The sequence below is a fragment of the Dendrobates tinctorius genome, unplaced genomic scaffold (genome assembly GCF_039654945.1).
Source record: "Dendrobates tinctorius isolate UK_male_01 unplaced genomic scaffold, ASM3965494v1 ptg000034l, whole genome shotgun sequence".
Lineage (NCBI taxonomy): Eukaryota > Metazoa > Chordata > Amphibia > Anura > Dendrobatidae > Dendrobates > Dendrobates tinctorius.
In genome coordinates, this window is record NW_027361702.1 from 12,641,003 (window position 1) to 12,659,741 (window position 18,739).

At 42.9% G+C, this 18,739-nt stretch overlaps 1 protein-coding gene across 1 annotated transcript in view; it reads right to left on the reverse strand.

Moving 5' to 3' along the window:
• Positions 1-1,687: 1,687 nt before the first annotated feature.
• Positions 1,688-18,739, reverse strand: part of LOC141087541 (transmembrane protein 47-like) — a 63,329-nt gene continuing 46,277 nt past the window's right edge. The window contains exon 3 of the mRNA XM_073573111.1: positions 1,688-2,590. Coding sequence (XP_073429212.1) covers positions 2,418-2,590 — 173 coding nt within the window. The 3' untranslated portion in view covers positions 1,688-2,417. The remainder of the gene's footprint in view (positions 2,591-18,739) is intronic.

The window sequence follows — 18,739 nt, forward strand, 5'->3', positions numbered from 1 at the left end:
AAAACGTTCCATGTAACGTTTTTTTGCAGCGCCGGACCGGCTTTTTCCACAGCGCATGCCCGGACTCTGTGAATGTTAACCCCACAAGTGCCCGGCGAGAGAAAGAGAGATCTCTGTCACCAGGACACTTGTGAGAGATCTCTCTCGCTGGGCACTTGTGGGGTTAACACTCAGTGTCTGGGTGAGAGAGAGAGATCTCTCTGTGGGGTTAACCCCACAAGTGCCCGGCAAGAGAGAGAGATTCTCTCGCCTGGACACTGAGTGTTAACCCCACATGTCTCTCTCTCTCTCCACCCCCCTCTCCTCTCTTCTCCTCTCCCCTCCCCTCTTCACCCCTCCCCTCACCTCACCTCCCTTTCAGCATCTGTCTCTCTGGCTGCTTCTGTCCACCTCCTCCTGCGGCTCCTTTAAATCTTGTCCGAGCCGTATCAGACGCCGCACACACATCCGGTGTCACGGCTGCAGGCCGGATCCGGCGGCCCGGCTTTTCGCCGCACGCCGCCGGACCCCACACACCAGATGTGTGAAAGTAGCCTTATCCTAAAATCTTTTTATAAGTTGGCCAGCGATATGGTAATTAGAGGGTGACTATTCCTTGAGATGGGCATTGTTTTTCCCCGGACTACTCAGGACTACTCATCACACTGATCACTTTATCACACCCCTATGGAAGGAAGTAACATGAACTGGTGTCACCACTGGTTCTTGGTAAATCTCCATGACAATGCGCTGTATGCCGGGTGTATGCTCCACAGCTTCAACCGCTCACTGAGAATGCCCAGGAAGACATCAGTAGTGCACGAGACAAACTACTGCCGCCTCTGCAGATCTTGCAGCTTTCAGTGCCCTACGGCTCCATGGCTTCCTTTTGAATACACAGTAGTAAAATACAATTGTTGTACACATGGTATGTGAGAAAGTAGAATTACATACTGAGATAATACTCAAGAATCAACCATATACCATGGATATATAGGACATAAAAGGACAACTGCACTTCATGCAGAAAAAAGCCAACACATACGCAGTCAAGAAGTCCAATAAAAACACAATTTTATTCAAAATTATATAGTAAAAGCATGAACACAGAAATACATGGAAACAGGGGGAAGGGAAAATACAGTGTGCACAAGTTGGCAAGAAAAAAGCTGTAGACAACACTAAAACAGGCATGTAGCCTTACCTGAGCGCTGTATAAAGGAGTGCTGATGGCCTACCCCGACGCGCGTTTCGGAATGCTATGCTCCTTCCTCAGGGGCCGTCAGCACTCCTTTATACAGCGCTCAGGTAAGGCTACATGCCTTAGCCCCCTTCCCTTTTTGTTTAAATACCAGCATTTGCTCTATGATTTTCTGTGACTATATATGTTGTAGGTCACACTAAACGGTTTTTATTCTGAGCACTTGCTCTCTATTTTATGACATATGTCAATTTATGCTATAACTACCGGTTGTGTGTTATATATTTCGTCCTGACTTTCCACACATGTTTGGTCTATGCGATTTCTTTAGGTGGGCTAACCTGGGCCTGTTTTAGTGTTGTCTATGGCTTTTTTCTTGCCAACTTGTGCACGCTGTATTTTCCCTTCCCCCTGTTTACATGTATTTCTGTGTCCATGCTTTTACTATATAATTTTGAATAAAATTGTGTTTTTATTGGACTTCTTGACTGCGTATGTGTTGGCTTTCTTTTGCATACACAGTACACCAATGAAGCCAGGGTGCGTACTTCCCGCTCCAGAAAGGCATAGATTTGCAAAAAAAACAGCGATGACGCTGGTCTTGCCAATAGTGGCGTTATTACATGATTAGTGGGACAATTAGTCTGGGGACAAACAACGCCCGGCCCTATGACGAGTCTATGACTACCACATCACTGGCCAAGTTCTAAAAATGATTTTAAGGTAATATACAAAGCAAGAAGCCACCACAAAGGACAGGTTTGAAAGTATATTAAAAGTAGAATAAAGACTTTGTGGTGGTTTGGGGGACATGGGGAAGGTGACTGGTTCCCTTTAATTTAATTTTTGTTTTTGCATACATTACCACATTGAGCTGAAAACACCTTATTTTTATACCTATATGTTTTGTCCACATCACCAGGCTCGGACTGGCCCACAGGAGGACAGGAAAATCCTCCGTTAGGCCCCTGTGAAGGAGTACCAATATGTAGTGTTATTACACTTGACTCACAATTTGCAGAAAAACGTATAATCTCATCATTCATTAAACAAGCCAGCCAAATTAATATTACATGGAAGGAAAAGTACCGTAAATTTGTGTACTAGGGTCAGGTATTTTTTGCATGTAGCTGAACGGTGGGCTCAAAGAATCAATGTTACTGGTGGACCTTTGCCAAACTAGTCCGACACTGCACATCACCATTATAGTTCTTCAAATTCTTTCAGGAGGAGGTGCTCAATCCTTTGTGACATCAGTCCTCAAACAGCTTATCACAACTCCTCCGAGCATGAAAATGCAGGATCCCCAGGCAAGTCCATAGCCCCAGCTGAACTGGGAATCGGGAAGAAGAAATTTTGCCGCCCGAAACTTTAGGGAAAAGAGTATAAGAGCACTGATCTGCAATAAAACTACAGGGAGAAAAAGACAATTTATTAGCAAAGGACAAATTTGCTGGTTTTAATGAATGCGTATGTCTGTGCAATATTATGCAAAAAGACAGCAAATATACACATCAAGCAAAGAAATTAATCTAATAGCACAAATTCAAAATACAAAACAACTACAGCAAAGGCATTAATGATTAGTGTGGGGTAATAGCTTAAATAATATTAATAAAAATGAAACTCCGCTTTTGGCTAGTCACATGAAGTTTTACATCTCCGAAAAAATGATTGTCCTTTACTAAACACTGGCATTGATAGTTAGTTCCACTATTTGCTACGTGGTCGCTACGTTGCTTATGTCACTGCTTCTTGGTGGTCAAATGGCTCTGAATTGCAAGGGTTTTATGTTTGGCCCTGTAGAGGACAATTGTCATTTCTGAATTAGATCATCACAAAACTTTTGACAAAAATCTACAGAGGAACAAGCAGGATTCAGAAAAGGCATAGGAACAAGAGATGTGATTGCTAACATTAGATGGATAATGGAAAAGGATGCAACCAGGAGATCTATTTTTGTTTCATTGACTACAGCAACGCCTTCAACTGTTTTGACCACCAGAAAGTTTGGAATACCATGAAGGATATGTGTGTGCCGAACCATCTGATCAGCCTCATTAGGAACCTGTACATAGACTAAGAAGCAACCGTCCGAATAGAACATGGAGACATGGCATGGTGCAAAGTAGAGCAATGAATCAGACAAGGCTGCATCTTGTCACAATTTCTCTTCAAGTTATATACAGAAGCTATTTTCAGGAAGGCTGGACATGCCAGAAAAGAAGATGGAATCAAAATTGATGGACGAATTATCACCAATCTTAAATAAGCAGATAACGCTACAACATTACATACAGCATAAGATACAGCATTCTTGTGTGAATAAACAGAAATTGACTTGCTCACAACTAAGTTTCTATGAAGAGGTCAGTTCCGGATTGGACCAAGGGAATGCAGTGGGCGTGGTGTACATGGACTTTTCAAAAGCTTTTGATACGGTGCCACACAAAAGGTTGATACATAAAATGAGAACAATGGGGATAGGGGAAAATATGTGTAGGTGGGTTAAGAGCAGGCTCAGGGATAGGAAACAAAGGGTGGTTATTAATGTAGCACACTCGGACTGGGTCACGGTTAGCAGTGGGGTACCACAGGGGTGTTTTGGGCCTGCTTCTTATTAACATATTTATTAATGACCTTGTAGGGGGCATGCAGAGTAGAATTTCAATATTTGCAGATGACATTAAACTCTGCAGGGTAATCAATACAGATGAGGACAATTTTATATTACAGGAGGATTTATGTAAACTAGAAGCTTGGGATGATAAATGGCAAATGTGCTTTAATGGGGATAAATGTAAGGTCATGCACTTGGGTAGAACGAACAAGTTGTATAATTATGTGCTTAATTGTAAAACACTGGGCAAAACTGTCACTGAAAAAGACCTGGTTGTATGGGTGGACGACAAACTCACATTTAGTGGCCAGTGTCAGCCAGCTGCTGCAAAGGCAAATAAAATAATGGGATGCATTAAAAGAGGCATAGATGCTCATGAGGAGAACATAATTTTACCTCTATATAAGTCACTAGTGCGACCACACTTAAAATACTGTGTACACTTCTGGTCTCTGGTGTATAAGAAAGACATAGCTGAACTGGAGCGGGTGCAGAGAAGAGCGACCAAGGTTATTAGGGAACTAGGAGGTCTGCAATACCAAGACAGGTTATTACACTTGGGGTTATTTAGTTTGGAGAATCGAAGGCTTTGGGGTGATCTTATTATAATGTATAAATATATGTGGGGACAATACAAAGACCTTTCTAATGATCTTTTAACTCTTAGACCTGTGACGGGGACAAGGGGGCATCCTCTACGTCTGGAGGAAAGAAGGTTTAAGCATACTCACAGACGCAGATTCTTTACTGTAAGAGCAGTGAGACTATGGAACTCTGCCATATGATGTTGTAATGAGTGATTCCCTACTAAAATTAAGAACTATACCTTTCTTGAAAAGTATAATGTATAAGTATAAAGTAAATTACAGGTTATATATACTAGATTCCTTGATAGGGCGTTGTTCCAGGGAATTAGTCTGATTTCCATATGTGGAGTCGGGAAGGATTTTTTTTTCCCAATATTTCCCCAATGTGGAGCTAAGTGTATGCCGCATGGGTTTTTTTTTTGCCTTCCTCTGGATCAACATGTTAGGCTCTATGGGTTGAACTAGATGGACTTAAAAGCTTCCTTTAACCTTAAAAACTATGTTACTATGTCAAGTGTGCATTCTTTTCTCCGAATGCTCATTATTTGAGGGCCTTATCTCTTAATTTGGCCTCACTGGTGATCCGGCATATCTGACTTTGGGTCATACCAAAACAGCTCCAACAATAGCAACAAGCATAGATAGAATGAAGGACTTATTACTGAGTGTCAAGATGGAAAACTCAAGCATGGGACTCGCACTAAATACAAAGATATTGACTACTGTCAAGTATGACCAGAATACATTTGAGATGGAAGATGCAAAGGACTTCAACCTACTCAATGATCACTCAAGATGCAGCGACAACACTGGAAGTCAATAGGAGAACAGCTATGGGCAAATGAACCATGAAGTCACTGGATAATGTGGATAATGTATTCAAATTGTCTTCAAATTGAGGAACATTTCACTGACGACAAACGCACAGCTCGTACATAGTCTGATCTTTTCTGTAGTAGACGATAAAGAAACAAGACAGAAGAATTGATGCATTCGAAATGTGGTGCTGGGGAAATATGCTATCAATACCATGGATGGGAAAAAGAACAAATAATCAATTTTGGAACAAATCAAGCCAGACATGTCACTGAAAGCAAGGATCACCACTACTGATGAGCGAGTATACTCGTTGCTCGGGTTTTCGCAAGCATGCTCGGGTGTCCTCCAAGTATTCTGCCATGCTCGGAGATTTAGTTTGTGTCAGCGCAGCTGCATGATTTGCAGCCGCTGAACAGCCTGAATACATGTGGGGATTCCCTAACAAACAGGCATACCAGAATACTCGCTCATCACTAATAATCACGCTACGACTTGCCTACTTTGGACACATAATATGAAGAGACTGAGAGCAATCATTGGAGAAAGACATCATGGTTGGAAGAATAGAAAAAACAAGATGAAGGAGAAAGACCATCAACCCAATGGCTTGATACAATCAAGATAACGGTGGATAAGACCCTGGTGGACGATCTAGGCTTACACAAGATCAATCTTCCTACAGAGGGTCCATCCATCAAGTCGATATGGCTCAAGATCGAGCTTAGGCCTGTTTCACACTTCCGTTTGTTTCCATCAGTCAAAATCCGCCGTTTTGCAAAAAAAAGGATCCACCTTTTTTTTTTTTGGCGGATCCGTTTTTTTTCCCATGGACTTGCATTAGTGGCGGATTTTGACGGATGGTCATCCGTTGGATCCGTTTTTTGACGGATCCGCCAAAATTTTGGCGTCCGCTTACTTGAGTGGACGGACAATGAAACGTTTTTTGTCTGCACGGGTCCGCTTTTTTACACTGAGCATGCCCGGAAGAATTTCCTTTCCAGATATTTAACCCCAAATCCTGTTCTGACGGATTTCCGACTTCAGTGGATCCATCAAAACAACGGTCCGGTGGCATACGTTGTGTCACAGCGGAAACGGATCCGTCTTTTGCATTTTTTCACGGATTGCAACTGAACAAAAAAACGAAAGTGTGAAAGAGGCCTAAAGGCCGATAATAATAATAATAATAATAATAATATCATTACAGGTCTATCAAAAGTTCCCATGACTCAGATAACACAATGCTGGAATATCAAGGCACAAATCTTGTAAGTTGACACTTAACTGGACATTGGTCAATGGCTTGTGCAATTTTAAGTTATCTTATTATTATTATTATGCATTTATATAGCGCCATTTATTCCATGGCGCTTAACATGTGAAAAGGGGAAATATAGACAAGCGTAATATATACAAGAGTAATAAACAAGTTTAAGACAAGGGACACACAAGTACATAAGAAGAGGGGACCCTGCCCGTGAGGGCTCACAGTCTACAGGGATGGGTGAGGATACAGTAGGAGAGGGTAGAGCAGGTCGTGCGGTGGTTCAGTAGACCAAGGATCATTGCAGGCTGTAGGCTTGTCGGAACAGGTGGGTCTTCAGGTTCTTCTTGAAGGTTTCCGTTGATGGTGAGAGTCTGATGTGTTGCGGTAGGGAGTTCCAGAGTATGGGGGAAGCACGGGAGAAGTCTTGTATGCGGTTGTGGGAAGAAGAGATAAGGGGGGAGTAGAGAAGGAGATCTTGGGACGATCGAAGGTTGCGTGCGGGTAGGTACCTAGAGACCATGTCACAGATGTATGGAGGAGACAGGTTGTGGATGGCTTTGTATGTCATGGTTAGGGTTTTGAATTGGATCCTCTGGGCAATAGGAAGCCAGTGAAGGGCCTGGCATAGGGGGGAGGCTGGGGAATAGCGGGGAGACAGGTGGATTAGTCGGGCAGCAGAGTGTAGGATGGACTGGAGCGGTGCCAGAGTGCTAGAGGGGAGGCCAGAGAGTAGGAGGTTGCAGTAGTCGAGGCGGGAGATGATAAGAGCGTGCACTAGTGTTTTTGTGGTTTCGTGGTTGAGGAATGAGCGGATCCGGGAAATATTTTTGAGTTTGAGGCGGCATGAGGAGGCGAGGGCTTGGATATGTGGTTTGAAAGAGAACGCAGAGTCGAGGATCACCCCAAGGCACCGGGCATGCGGGACTGGTGAAAGAGAGCAGCCGTTGACATTGATGGATAGGTCTGGTGGAGGGGTAGAGTGAGATGGGGGAAAGATAGGTTATTAATATTATATGCCGAGACAAACCATTTAAGTCTGAAAACTGTAATGAAGTGAAGGTAGCGATGTGAGTCGAACGTTACAGGAGACCTTAGAGTAAATGACTCTTGAGAGGGTGGCAGAGAGAAACTGCCCCCAGAGCAATGGGAAGAGGTAGCTCCATATCTTACTGGGGAACCGAACACGTACTTATGGCCTTGCCCTTTAAGATGCCAAGGAGTACGACAAGCTGAAGGCGGAGATTATGACACATTTGGGTTTCACCCTCGCAGTCCAGGCACAAAGGGTGCACCTCTGGCGCTATCAAAGGGACAACCCTCCTCAGTACCAGATGTTCGACTTGTTACACATGGTTCAAAAATGGCTGCAGCCTGAGACCTCCTCTCCAGCACAGATGGTGGAAAGAATGGTAGTGGACCGGTTAATACACTCACTACCTAAGCCCTTGCAAAGCTGGGTTGCCCAAGGGAATCTCCAGAATAAAGATGACCTCATGGAAAGATATTTGGCTTTGAGAACTCCATAAGCAACCAAGGGAGCCTGAAGTCACATTTCTGGGATACCCAAAAGAAGGGGTCCAAGTCCACATCTGAGGGGCGTGCAAAGATTCAAGAGGGGTCAGAGTCGGGTTCAAAGGTTACATCTGTTACCATTATCTGTTGGAAGTGTCAATTCCCAGGTTATTTACAGTTATGACAGAAAATGTTGGCACCCTTGAAATTGTTCCAGAAAATGAAGTATGTCTTCCAGGAAATTATTGCAATTACACATATTGTGTTACGTACATGATTATTGCCTTTGTGTGCATTGGAACAACACAAAAAAGAGGAAAACAAGGCAAATTGGACATCAATTCACACAAAAGCCCCAAAATGGTCCAGACAAAAGTGTTGGCACCATTCCAAAATTGTGGATAAACAACTTCGTTTCAAGCACGTGATGCTCTTTCAAACTCACCTGTGGCAAGTAACAGGTGTGGGCAACATGAAAATCACATCTGACACCAGATGAAATGGGGAGAACTTGTCTCATTCTTTGCATTGTGTGTCTGTGTCATCCTTTTCATACCCATAGTGCTTGAGTGTACTGGTCTTGTAGGATACTTACATATAGCTCAGCATTGAGACCACCATTGATCCTGGTCAAGTATCCAATGCCTTTGGTTGTGAAACAACCCTATATCATCAGGCTTCCTCCACCAAACTTGACATTTCCTTCATGTCAGAAAAATATGAGTTACTTCCTAAATAACCGAAGTACCCATCCAGAGCTGCCTGTTGCCTCTCCTTGGTTTATGAATGACATGCTTCTCAAGCAATTCCCCCTCGCAGCACACTTCTCCCCCCCTCTCTGCTCTGTGGAATTCTATCCCCTTCTCCCTTCCCCCACCAGCTGGTCATTACTCAGACCAGTTCAGAGCAAATTCTCCCGCCAATGATTTAAATTTCCTTTGTCTATTCAAACTCAAATGTAGTAACACAGTAATCGTAGAGACAGGAAACATATCTTTTCAGAATCAGTGTAATTTCGGCTAAACACAGCCACGTTTTGCAGCCGGTGTGCCCATCAGAAACTGAGAAAATGGTTTCTGCACCCCATTGACATGCAGACATGTCATGTTTGGTCTCAAATGAAAGATAATCTCATAATCTCGTAATAGAAAATAAAATACCCCTATCAACACTCTGTGAGCTTCCCAGCCAGAGATACAAGTTTTTAATGCCTTTTCAAAAGAGGCGTACATTCGTTAACACAGCCCACCCAGTGAGGTCAACAAGAGAAAAGCATAAATCTCTGATGTTCAATGAGGTAGGTGTCAGATGCCAGGAGGGACAGCTTAATCGCTGTGCTGACGGACCATTTTCCTTGGGATGGCCCCCCTCCCATTTATCGATACGTCATGCCTGTGACTGAGATAGAGTAAGTTTCTTATTTTAATTCCTTTTATTTGTAACTGTCTATACATACTGTATTTTGTCTTCTTTTGTAATATCTTTTGTATTTTTGTAAACACTGCCTATATTTTCTGGAGTAAACAAAAAATTTACTTGCTTCGCTTTTCTTGCTTTGTGATCGAACCGACACGTACTCCGTGCCAAATTATGCTACATGTGGGTGGGCTCCTGACCCGATATAGGCCTTAGTATCAAATGAGGAACTGGTGGCAGCAAAGTGTCCTGGTGGTATTGGGAAACCCTGGCAGTGATGAATTGGAGGTTTAGGTGTATATTCCCTGCCTGGGACTGGTGATATACACTCACTGGCCACTTTATTAGGTACACCTGTCCAACTGTGTGTTAAGACTTAATTTCTAATCAGCCAATCACATGGCGGCAACTCAGTGCATTTAGGCATGTAGACATGGTCAAGACAATCTCCTGCAGTTCAAACCGAGCATCAGTATGGGGAAGAAAGGTGATTTGAGTGCCTTTGAACGTGGCATGATTGTTGGTGCCAGAAGGGCTGGTCTGAGTATTTCAGAAACTGCTGATCTACTGGGATTTTCACGCACAACCATCTCTAGGGTTTACAGAGAATGGTCCGAAAAAGAAAAAAAATCCAGTGAGCGGCAGTTCTGTGGCCGGAAATGCCATGTTGATGCCAGAGGTCAGAGGAGAATGGGCAGACTGGTTCGAGCTGATAGAAAGGCAACAGTGACTCAAATTGCCACCCGTTACAACCAAGGTAGGCAGAAGAGCATCTCTGAATGCACAGTGCGTCGAACTTTGAGGCAGATGGGCTACAGCAGCAGAAGACCACACTGGGTACCACTCCTCTCAGCTAAGAACAGGAAACTGAGGCTACAATTTGCACAAGCTCATCGAAATTGGACAGTAGAAGATTGGAAAAACGTTGCCTGGTCTGATGAGTCTCGATTTCTGCTGCGACATTCGGATGGTAGGGTCAGAATTTGGCGTAAACAACATGAAAGCATGGATCCATCCTGCCTTGTATCAACGGTTCAGGCTGGTGGTGGTGGTGTCATGGTGTGGGGAATTTTTTCTGGGCACTCTTTGGGCCCCTTGGTACCAATTGAGCATCGTTGCAATGCCACAGCCTACCTGAGTATTGTTGCTGACCATGTCCATCCCTTTATGACCACAATGTACCCAACATCTGATGGCTACTTTCAGCAGGATAATGCGCCATGTCATAAAGCTCGAATCATCTCAGATTGGTTTCTTGAACATGACAATGAGTTTACTGTACTCAAATGGCCTCCTCAGTCACCAGATCTCAATCCAATAGAGCATCTTTGGGATGTGGTGGAACGGGAGATTCGCATCAGGGATGTGCAGCCGACAAATCTGCGCCAACTGTGTGATGCCATCATGTCAATATGGTCCAAAATCTCTGAGGAATGCTTCCAGCACCTTGTTGAATCTCTGCCACGAAGAATTGAAGCAGTTCTGAAGGCAAAAGGGGGTCCAACCCCTTACTAGCATGGTGTACCTAATAAAGTGGCCAGTGAGTGTACATACCGCCGTCACTGCAGAGTGCCCAATAACCAGTATGCGACAAGGCAGTCTTTCCGGCGACTACTTATCCTAGGTGCAGTTCCCTGACTGATCTGAGGGTAAGGGGGGCGCGCAAAGAGCTGCAAGTTCCTAACCTGAACTGAAACTGTAAACATAAGTTGTGAGGATTTATATATTACCTGACCATATATATAAATATGCAAAAAACAAGAGCAGACTGCACCGCAAGGAAACCAATGAACCGACAAATTACGGTGCGTTATAATTCATAACACCATGACCTGCACATGTGAGCCAATACTTCAGGTGCACACCGAATGAAAAAAGGAGTATGCATACTGGGTACATTGGAAGGAAAAATGCAGTGGCACTCACCAGTAAAAGTCCATTCTTTATTAAACAAACGGGTTACAGCATCTTCATAGGGAGAAAGGGAGGAGGAGTGTGTGGCTGACGACGGCCGTTTCACTCTATTGAGCTTCTATGGGTCCCGAAGCTGTAATCCGTTTGTTTAATAAAGAATGGTCTTTTACTGGTGAGTGCCACCACATTTTTCCTTCCAGTGTACTTATATAAATTCCTGACAACAGGGGGGCAACAATCCCCTCCGAGCCCCTGACACTTCAATTTCTTGATTCGTTAGCCCCTTTTCCCCTTGTTTCTTCCAGACTCGTTTACAGTCATCAGAGCTTAGTCTATTGACTTTCATCTCATTGCTCCAGATCACCTGTTTCCAATCTTCTACTGTCCACTTTTTGAACTTTTCTGCAAACTCAAACAGATGCTTCATATGATAACATTGAAGTCGAAGCTTCTTCACCATTCCAGCCTTGTGTAACGTGCATCACACGGTGTTTGCATGGACGTCTGTGATCTCTCTATTATGAAGCATACAAGCGTCCTCCACTCCTGAATGTCTCTACAGAACTTGATAGACCTTGTGATGAGCTGACTTGTCGACTCCAATATTTTGCCTGGACGTCTACCTCTTGGCTTTCAAATAGACAGATGGGCGGACTTCATTTCGTTTTTTACCAAAATACTTGATGCAGTTTGGCAATTTTCTTGGCCGAGAGACCGCTATCGATGAGCTGGATGATGCTGTTTCTCTTTTCATGGGAAATTAAACTAATAACACGCTGAGCTATTACGGAATATGAAAGCAGGTTGTAATGTGTAGTATTTAGGAAGAAAAAGAATTTTCCACTACCAGGAGCAAAACCAAAACAATGCAGTGACATGACAAGAAACTGAGAAGTATACTAATATCTAGCATAAACTAGGAATGAACTGTGTAGAAAAGACATTAAGATGTAATGGAGAAATCCCTGAACTACAGAGGAATTTTGTCATTGAGAGTTTAAAATTTGTGTTAGAAAATAATTATTTTACCTTTGACAACAAAATATACAAGCAATGCATTGTCACAGCGATGGGTACTAAAGTAGCAACTGCTTTTGCTGACATTTTTATGGGCTCTACTGAATAGAAATACATCACAATTGCAAAGTATAAGGAAAATATAATTGTATACCGAAGAAATGTAGACAATTTGTCATGAAATTAATGAAAATGACTCAAGAATTGAAATGACATTGAATATCCAAAAACACGCCATCAATTTTCTAGATATAATTATCAAACCAAAAAAAAATGGGATCACTACAAGAACATTCTTTAAAGATGCTGCTGTCAATATCAATTTGCATTTTCATAGGTGTCACTATGAAAAATATGGTTAGAAAATGTCCCATTTAGCCAATTTAAGAGGATAAGAAGAAACTGTACCGATATTGATACATATATCAATCAGGGAACTAAGGAACTCTTTTAACCCCTTTTTGACATCGGGCATACATTTATGCCAATGTAGGACTCCCTCCCTTTGATGTGGGCTCCGGCGGTGAGCCCACATCTTTCCTGGGACATGTCAGCTGTTTTGAAAAGCTGACATGTGCCCGGAATAGCCATCCACCCATGGCTATTAACCCGTTAAATGTCATTGTCAAACGCTGACAGCAGCATTTAACAAACTCTTCCGGCAATCGCGCCGAAATTCCGCCCACCGTTGACCCGTTGGGCGGGTCAAAGAAGAAGTCAAAAGAAATAAATAAAGGAATTTTATAGATATACCTGACATCAAGCAGGTAAGTATCGTGAGAATATAGTACACCTCTAAAACCTAGTGGTGGTAACACAAATAAAAATCATGAATGGCACTGATAAAAAATTAAATTATTATGATGAAGGAAAAAAAAGTAGGGTTGGTCAAGATTTTAAACAGGGTGCATAAAGTCTGCGCTCATCTATGGATGGAGGTCCAGATGATCTTCAAATGAAATTCTTGTAGCTGGCAAAATATCCAATATAGTCCAGCCTTCCTGCACAAGATGTAACAGAATAGTGGGCCAAAATTTCCATGCCTCCGATTGTCCTTGTGATAAACTGAAGGTATTGAACATGAGGGGCCATGTCATGAGTGTTCCTAAAGATGTATTCCTAGGTAACAGAGAGAAAAGAAAATGAGTGAACATCTCCCACTAGAAACTGTTAATGTCAAAATTGTTTGTAAAAGCCCATAAAAAGGAGTTCCTCATTAAGGCCATGAAGTGCTAGCCTGCGCAGATCATGGATCCACTTAGACTCACATCTCAACAATTTCCTTGTCACATCGCTCCCTCTGTTCAATGGAATCTCTTCCAGACCCATTTGTTGTTAATTCGCTTTCTGGCCTCCCTCTGGTTATTACTGAAGGTAGTGGAGCTGGTCAGATTGACAGAGGGGTTGCGAGTTCTCTTTCTGGGCTCCCTCTCATGGTACTGGAGGTAATGGAGCTGATCTGATTGATAGAGGCTTGCCACCTGATAATGAGGATGACGATTGGAGATCTGGGGTTTCAGATTGGGATTTAAGACAGCCGACTCCCTCTTTCCCTGCTGGTGATTTTCTTCCTGTGCCTCCTGAGGTCTGATGTCTCCAGCTCTGTCCCTGCATGTTCAGCTAAGTGGTTAATTTGCTATTCTGTTTGCATTTGATCTGGTTTTGTCTATCTCTGTTTTGTGCGGGTCAGCCAGCTCCGGCTGGGGCTGTGCTGAATTACCGCCCATATGTTACTGCTTGTGCCAGTTTGTTTTGTCCCCTGTTAGATTGGTCTCTTTTTGCTCTGCTTTCAGAATATACCAGAGTGCTGATATAGTGGGGGTGAAGTCGTGCGACTTCAGTGCTTTTTGTGCATCAGATGTGTTGGACTTTTTTCAGGGTTTTTTGCGTGATTGCAGACAGTGTCTTTCCTTTCCTGTCCTGTCTAGTCAGTGTGGGCCCCATCATTTTCTCAGTCTATTTTCCTACCTGCATTTGTGTTTTCATCTTGTCTCACCGACAATATATGTTTGGGGGATATCTATTCCTTTGGAGTCTGCTCGGGGGAAGTTTAGATTTCCCCTTTCTAGCTTTAGGCTGAGTTAGCTCTCCAGCTGTGCCGAGGCATCTAGGATCATTATAGGTGCGCTCCACGGCTACTGCTAGTTGTGTGGATAGGATCAGGGGTCTGCAATCTGCTTAGTTACCAACCTCTCTGGTTTTCTGTGGCTTAGCCTGGGCCTGCTCTCCTCCTCGGTGACCCATTCATAACACCCACCCTTGAGTCTCGTGGGGCGACCTCTATGGGCATCCAGGAAATGTGTCACTACCGAGGTTAGGCTTTTACCCTTCTCGCAGTCCTTTTTAGCTGTGGAAATATTAGAGAGGTGCTGTTGTGTCCTTCTGCGAAGTTCCTGTGTTTTCTGACCCATGTAGATTTTTGGACAATCACAAATGAGTGCATGTATCAGAAAACGGCATTTACAATTGAAGAAAGTTCTTTTCAGATTAATCTGAAAGGGGGGAATGGTTAGAGAAAAGTCATCCTGTGCCACTATATTTTGACAAATGCTACAATTCCTACATGGATGAGTACCAAAGGTTCTTGTACCCCTATTTAACTTAGTCGAGGGGTGCGTGTAATGGCTATGGCACAACACGTCTTTGAGGTTCCTTGCCTGTCTAGCTGTTAGGCTTGGTGTTTCAGAGATGTGGGGACTCAATTTAGGCTTGCTCAATAATATACCTCAATTATGGTTAAGGATTCTGTAGATGTCCTGCCATTGATTATTGAATGTAGAGTAATGATGCCAAGGGGTCTAGAAGGTTCACGTATATGTCTCTGCAACATATTGGAACGTGTACTTGCTTTCACTCTTTTATATCCTCTGCATATTACCTTCTTGGGGTATCCACAACATTTGAAATGGTCTGTCAGATTTTCGGCTTGGTCATGAAACTCTGATGTAACACTGCAGTTCCGCCGCAGTGCAAACACACATTAAAAATGCATCATGCGTTTGTGTGCATTTTTTGTGGTTTTGCGCACGTTTTTTAAAAAAACGCATGCGTTTTTTTGCGCTGACGTGCGTATTACCATGCGCACGTCAGCGCACCCATAGACTATAATGTGTTTTTGGGTGAATTTTGTGCGCATTGCGTGCGCATGCTTTTTTTTAGACAGGTTGGACGCACAAAAAATGCAACAGGATGCATTTTGTGTGCCCGGGCGCACACTACAAAAAAAACGCATGCGCATACAAACACGTACAAACGCATGTGTACGCGCACCCATGTTAAGTATAGGGAAAAAAACGCATGAGTTTTTTTGCGCAAAAACACAGCGCAAAAAAACACAAGTGTGAAACCAGCCTTAGCCGGAGGAATTCTTCTGTAGGAATGCAATTTTTTAAATGTTTAGGGTGGAAACTGGTATAATGGAGTAAACAAACCCTCCAATGTGAGTCTAAGATCCAGGAACTCAACAGACAAAAAAGACATATGGGAGGTAAGCCTGATGTTAAGAGAGTTCTTGTTTAAATCTGCAATGAAATTATTGCAATCATCCATGATGCCTGTTCAAAGAAAAAGGATGTCGTCAATGTAACACAACCATGTGTGGATTGCAAAATCCTTATGTTTATAGACGACCGTTTCATCCCACCACCTCAAGAAGATGTTAGCATAGGAGGGTGAGCAGCATGCCCTCATAGCAGTACCAGTGGTCTGTTTGTAAAAACATCTGTCGAAGATAAAATAATACTTGTCAACCACAAAACGCAACAACTCAAGAACAAATGAGTCATGATCCCTATCCCCTGAGGAGCTGCGGTCCAGAAAGAAGGATAACGCCTTCAAACCTATCCCATAGCCAATGCTTGTTTACAGGGACTCCACATCAAGTTTAAGAAGGATAGTATGAAGTGTAATACGTTTATCCTTAAGATGCTGGATCAGGTGTGTGGAGTCCCTTACAAATTAATTCAAAGCCATGGCCAGTGGTTGGAGGAAGAAGTCCAGGAAAGTACATGGTTTTTCAAAGAGGCCCCCCATTCCAGAGACAATAGGCCTACCTGGTGGTTCGACCAATGTCTTGTGCACTTTGGGTAGTAGGTAAAAAATCGGTACTGTTGAATTATCCGTGGTTAAGAAATCTACTTCCTTTTTTGTTAAGGATATTGCACTGTGCAGCTTGTCCGATCAATGTATCAAGTCGCCTCTTGAAGCATGGAGTAGGATCTGCAGAAGAAGGAGGTAACATGAAGAATCTTGTAACTGATGTTTTGCTTCCCTAAGATAGAAGGAATTAGGCTAAAGTACTATGTTCACTCCTTTATCGGCCTCATGGACGATGAAATTATGATTTTCCTGCAGACTTTTGAGAGCTCTACTTTCCAACAGGCCCAGATTGTTATATCTGTTTTCATCAAGGTGTAGATCCTGGATCTCCCTGTTCACACTGTTGGAAAAATCTGGATTACTGGAAAAAAAGAGAAAAAGAGGGAGTAGCCTGTGAGGGAAGACGTCCAGTGAACCGTCTTCTTGCAGAAGGACATTCATTCTCCTGTAGGAGATCCACAAGATCCTGGAAGGCTTGCCTTTCATCATTGGGAAGCTGGTCAACAAGGGAAGGATGGTGATACAATGATTTGAAGGTAAATTGTCAGCAAACTAAATATACATCTTTTATGAGGGTGAACTTATGTTCATGGGGCAAATGATAATCTACAGTTGTGGCCAAAAGTATTGATACCCCTGCAATTCTGTCAGATAATACTCAGTTTCTTCCTGAAAATGATTGCAAACACAAATTCTTTGTTATTATTATCTTCATTTAATTTGTCGTAAATGAAAAAACACAAAAAGAATTGTCCTAAAGCCAAATTGGATATAATTCCACACCAAACATAAAAAAGAGGGTGGACAAAAGTATTGGCACTGTTCAAAAAATCATGTGATGCTTCTCTAATTTGTGTAATTAACAGCACCTGTAACTTACCTGTGGCACCTAACAGGTGTTGGCAATAACTAAATCACACTTGCAGCCAGTTGACATGGATTAAAGTTGACTCAACCTCTGTCCTGTGTCCTTGTGTGTACCACATTGAGCATGGAGAAAAGAAAGGAGACCAAAGAATTGTCTGAGGACTTGAGAAACCAAATTGTGAGGAAGCATGAGCAATCTCAAGGCTACAAGTCCATCTCCAAAGACCTGAATGTTCCTGTGTCTACCGTGCGCAGTGTGATCAAGAAGTTTAAAGCCCATGGCACTGTGGCTAACCTCCCTAGATGTGGACGTAAAAGAAAAATTGACAAGAGATTTCAACGCAAGATTGTGCGGATGTTGGATAAAAGAACCTTGACTAACATCCAAACAAGTTCAAGCTGCCCTGCAGTCCGAGGGTACAACAGTGTCAACCCGTACTATCCGTCGGCGTCTGAATGAAAAGGGACTGTATGGTAGGAGACCCAGGAAGACCCCACTTCTTACCCCGAGACATAAAAAAGCCAGGCTGGAGTTTGCCAAAACTTACCTAAAAAAGCCTAAAACGTTTTGGAAGAATGTTCTCTGGTCAGATGAGACAAAAGTAGAGCTTTTTGGGCAAATGCATCAACATAGAGTTTACAGGAGAAAAAAAGAGGCATTCAAAGAAAAGAACACGGTCCCTACTGTCAAACATGGCGGAGGTTCCCTGATGTTTTGGGGTTGCTTTGCTGCCTCTGGCACTGGACTGCTTGACCGTATGCATGGCATTATGAAGTCTGAAGACTACCAACAAATTTTGCAGCATAATGTAGGGCCCAGTGTGAGAAAGCTGGGTCTCCCTCAGAGATCATGGGTCTTCCAGCAGGACAATGACCCAAAACACACTTCAAAAAGCACTAGAAAATGGTTTGAGAGAAAGCACTGGAGACTTCTAAGGTGGCCAGCAATGAGTGCAGAACTGAATCCCATAGAACACCTGTGGAGAGATCTAAAAATGGCAGTTTGGAGAAGGCACCCTTCAGATATCAGGGACGTGGAGCAGTTTGCCAAAGAAGAATGGTCTAAAATTCCAGCAGAGCATTGTAAGAAACTCATTGATGGTTACCAGAAGTGGTTGGTCGCAGTTATTTTGGCTAAAGGTTGTGCAACCAAGTATTAGGCTGAGGGTGCCAATACTTTTGTCTGGCCCATTTTTGGAGTTTTGTGTGAAATGATCAATGTTTTGCTTCATTCTCTTTTGTGTTTTTTCATTTAAGACAAATTAAATGATGATAATAATACCAAAGAATTTGTGTTTGCAATCATTTTCAGGAAGAAACTGAGTATTATCTGACAGAATTGCAGGGGTGTCAATACTTTTGGCCACAACTGTATGTTCCAATACCGTTCTTTCCATAGGTGTTAACATGTGTAGATAAATTAATGATTTGTAGATTACCTG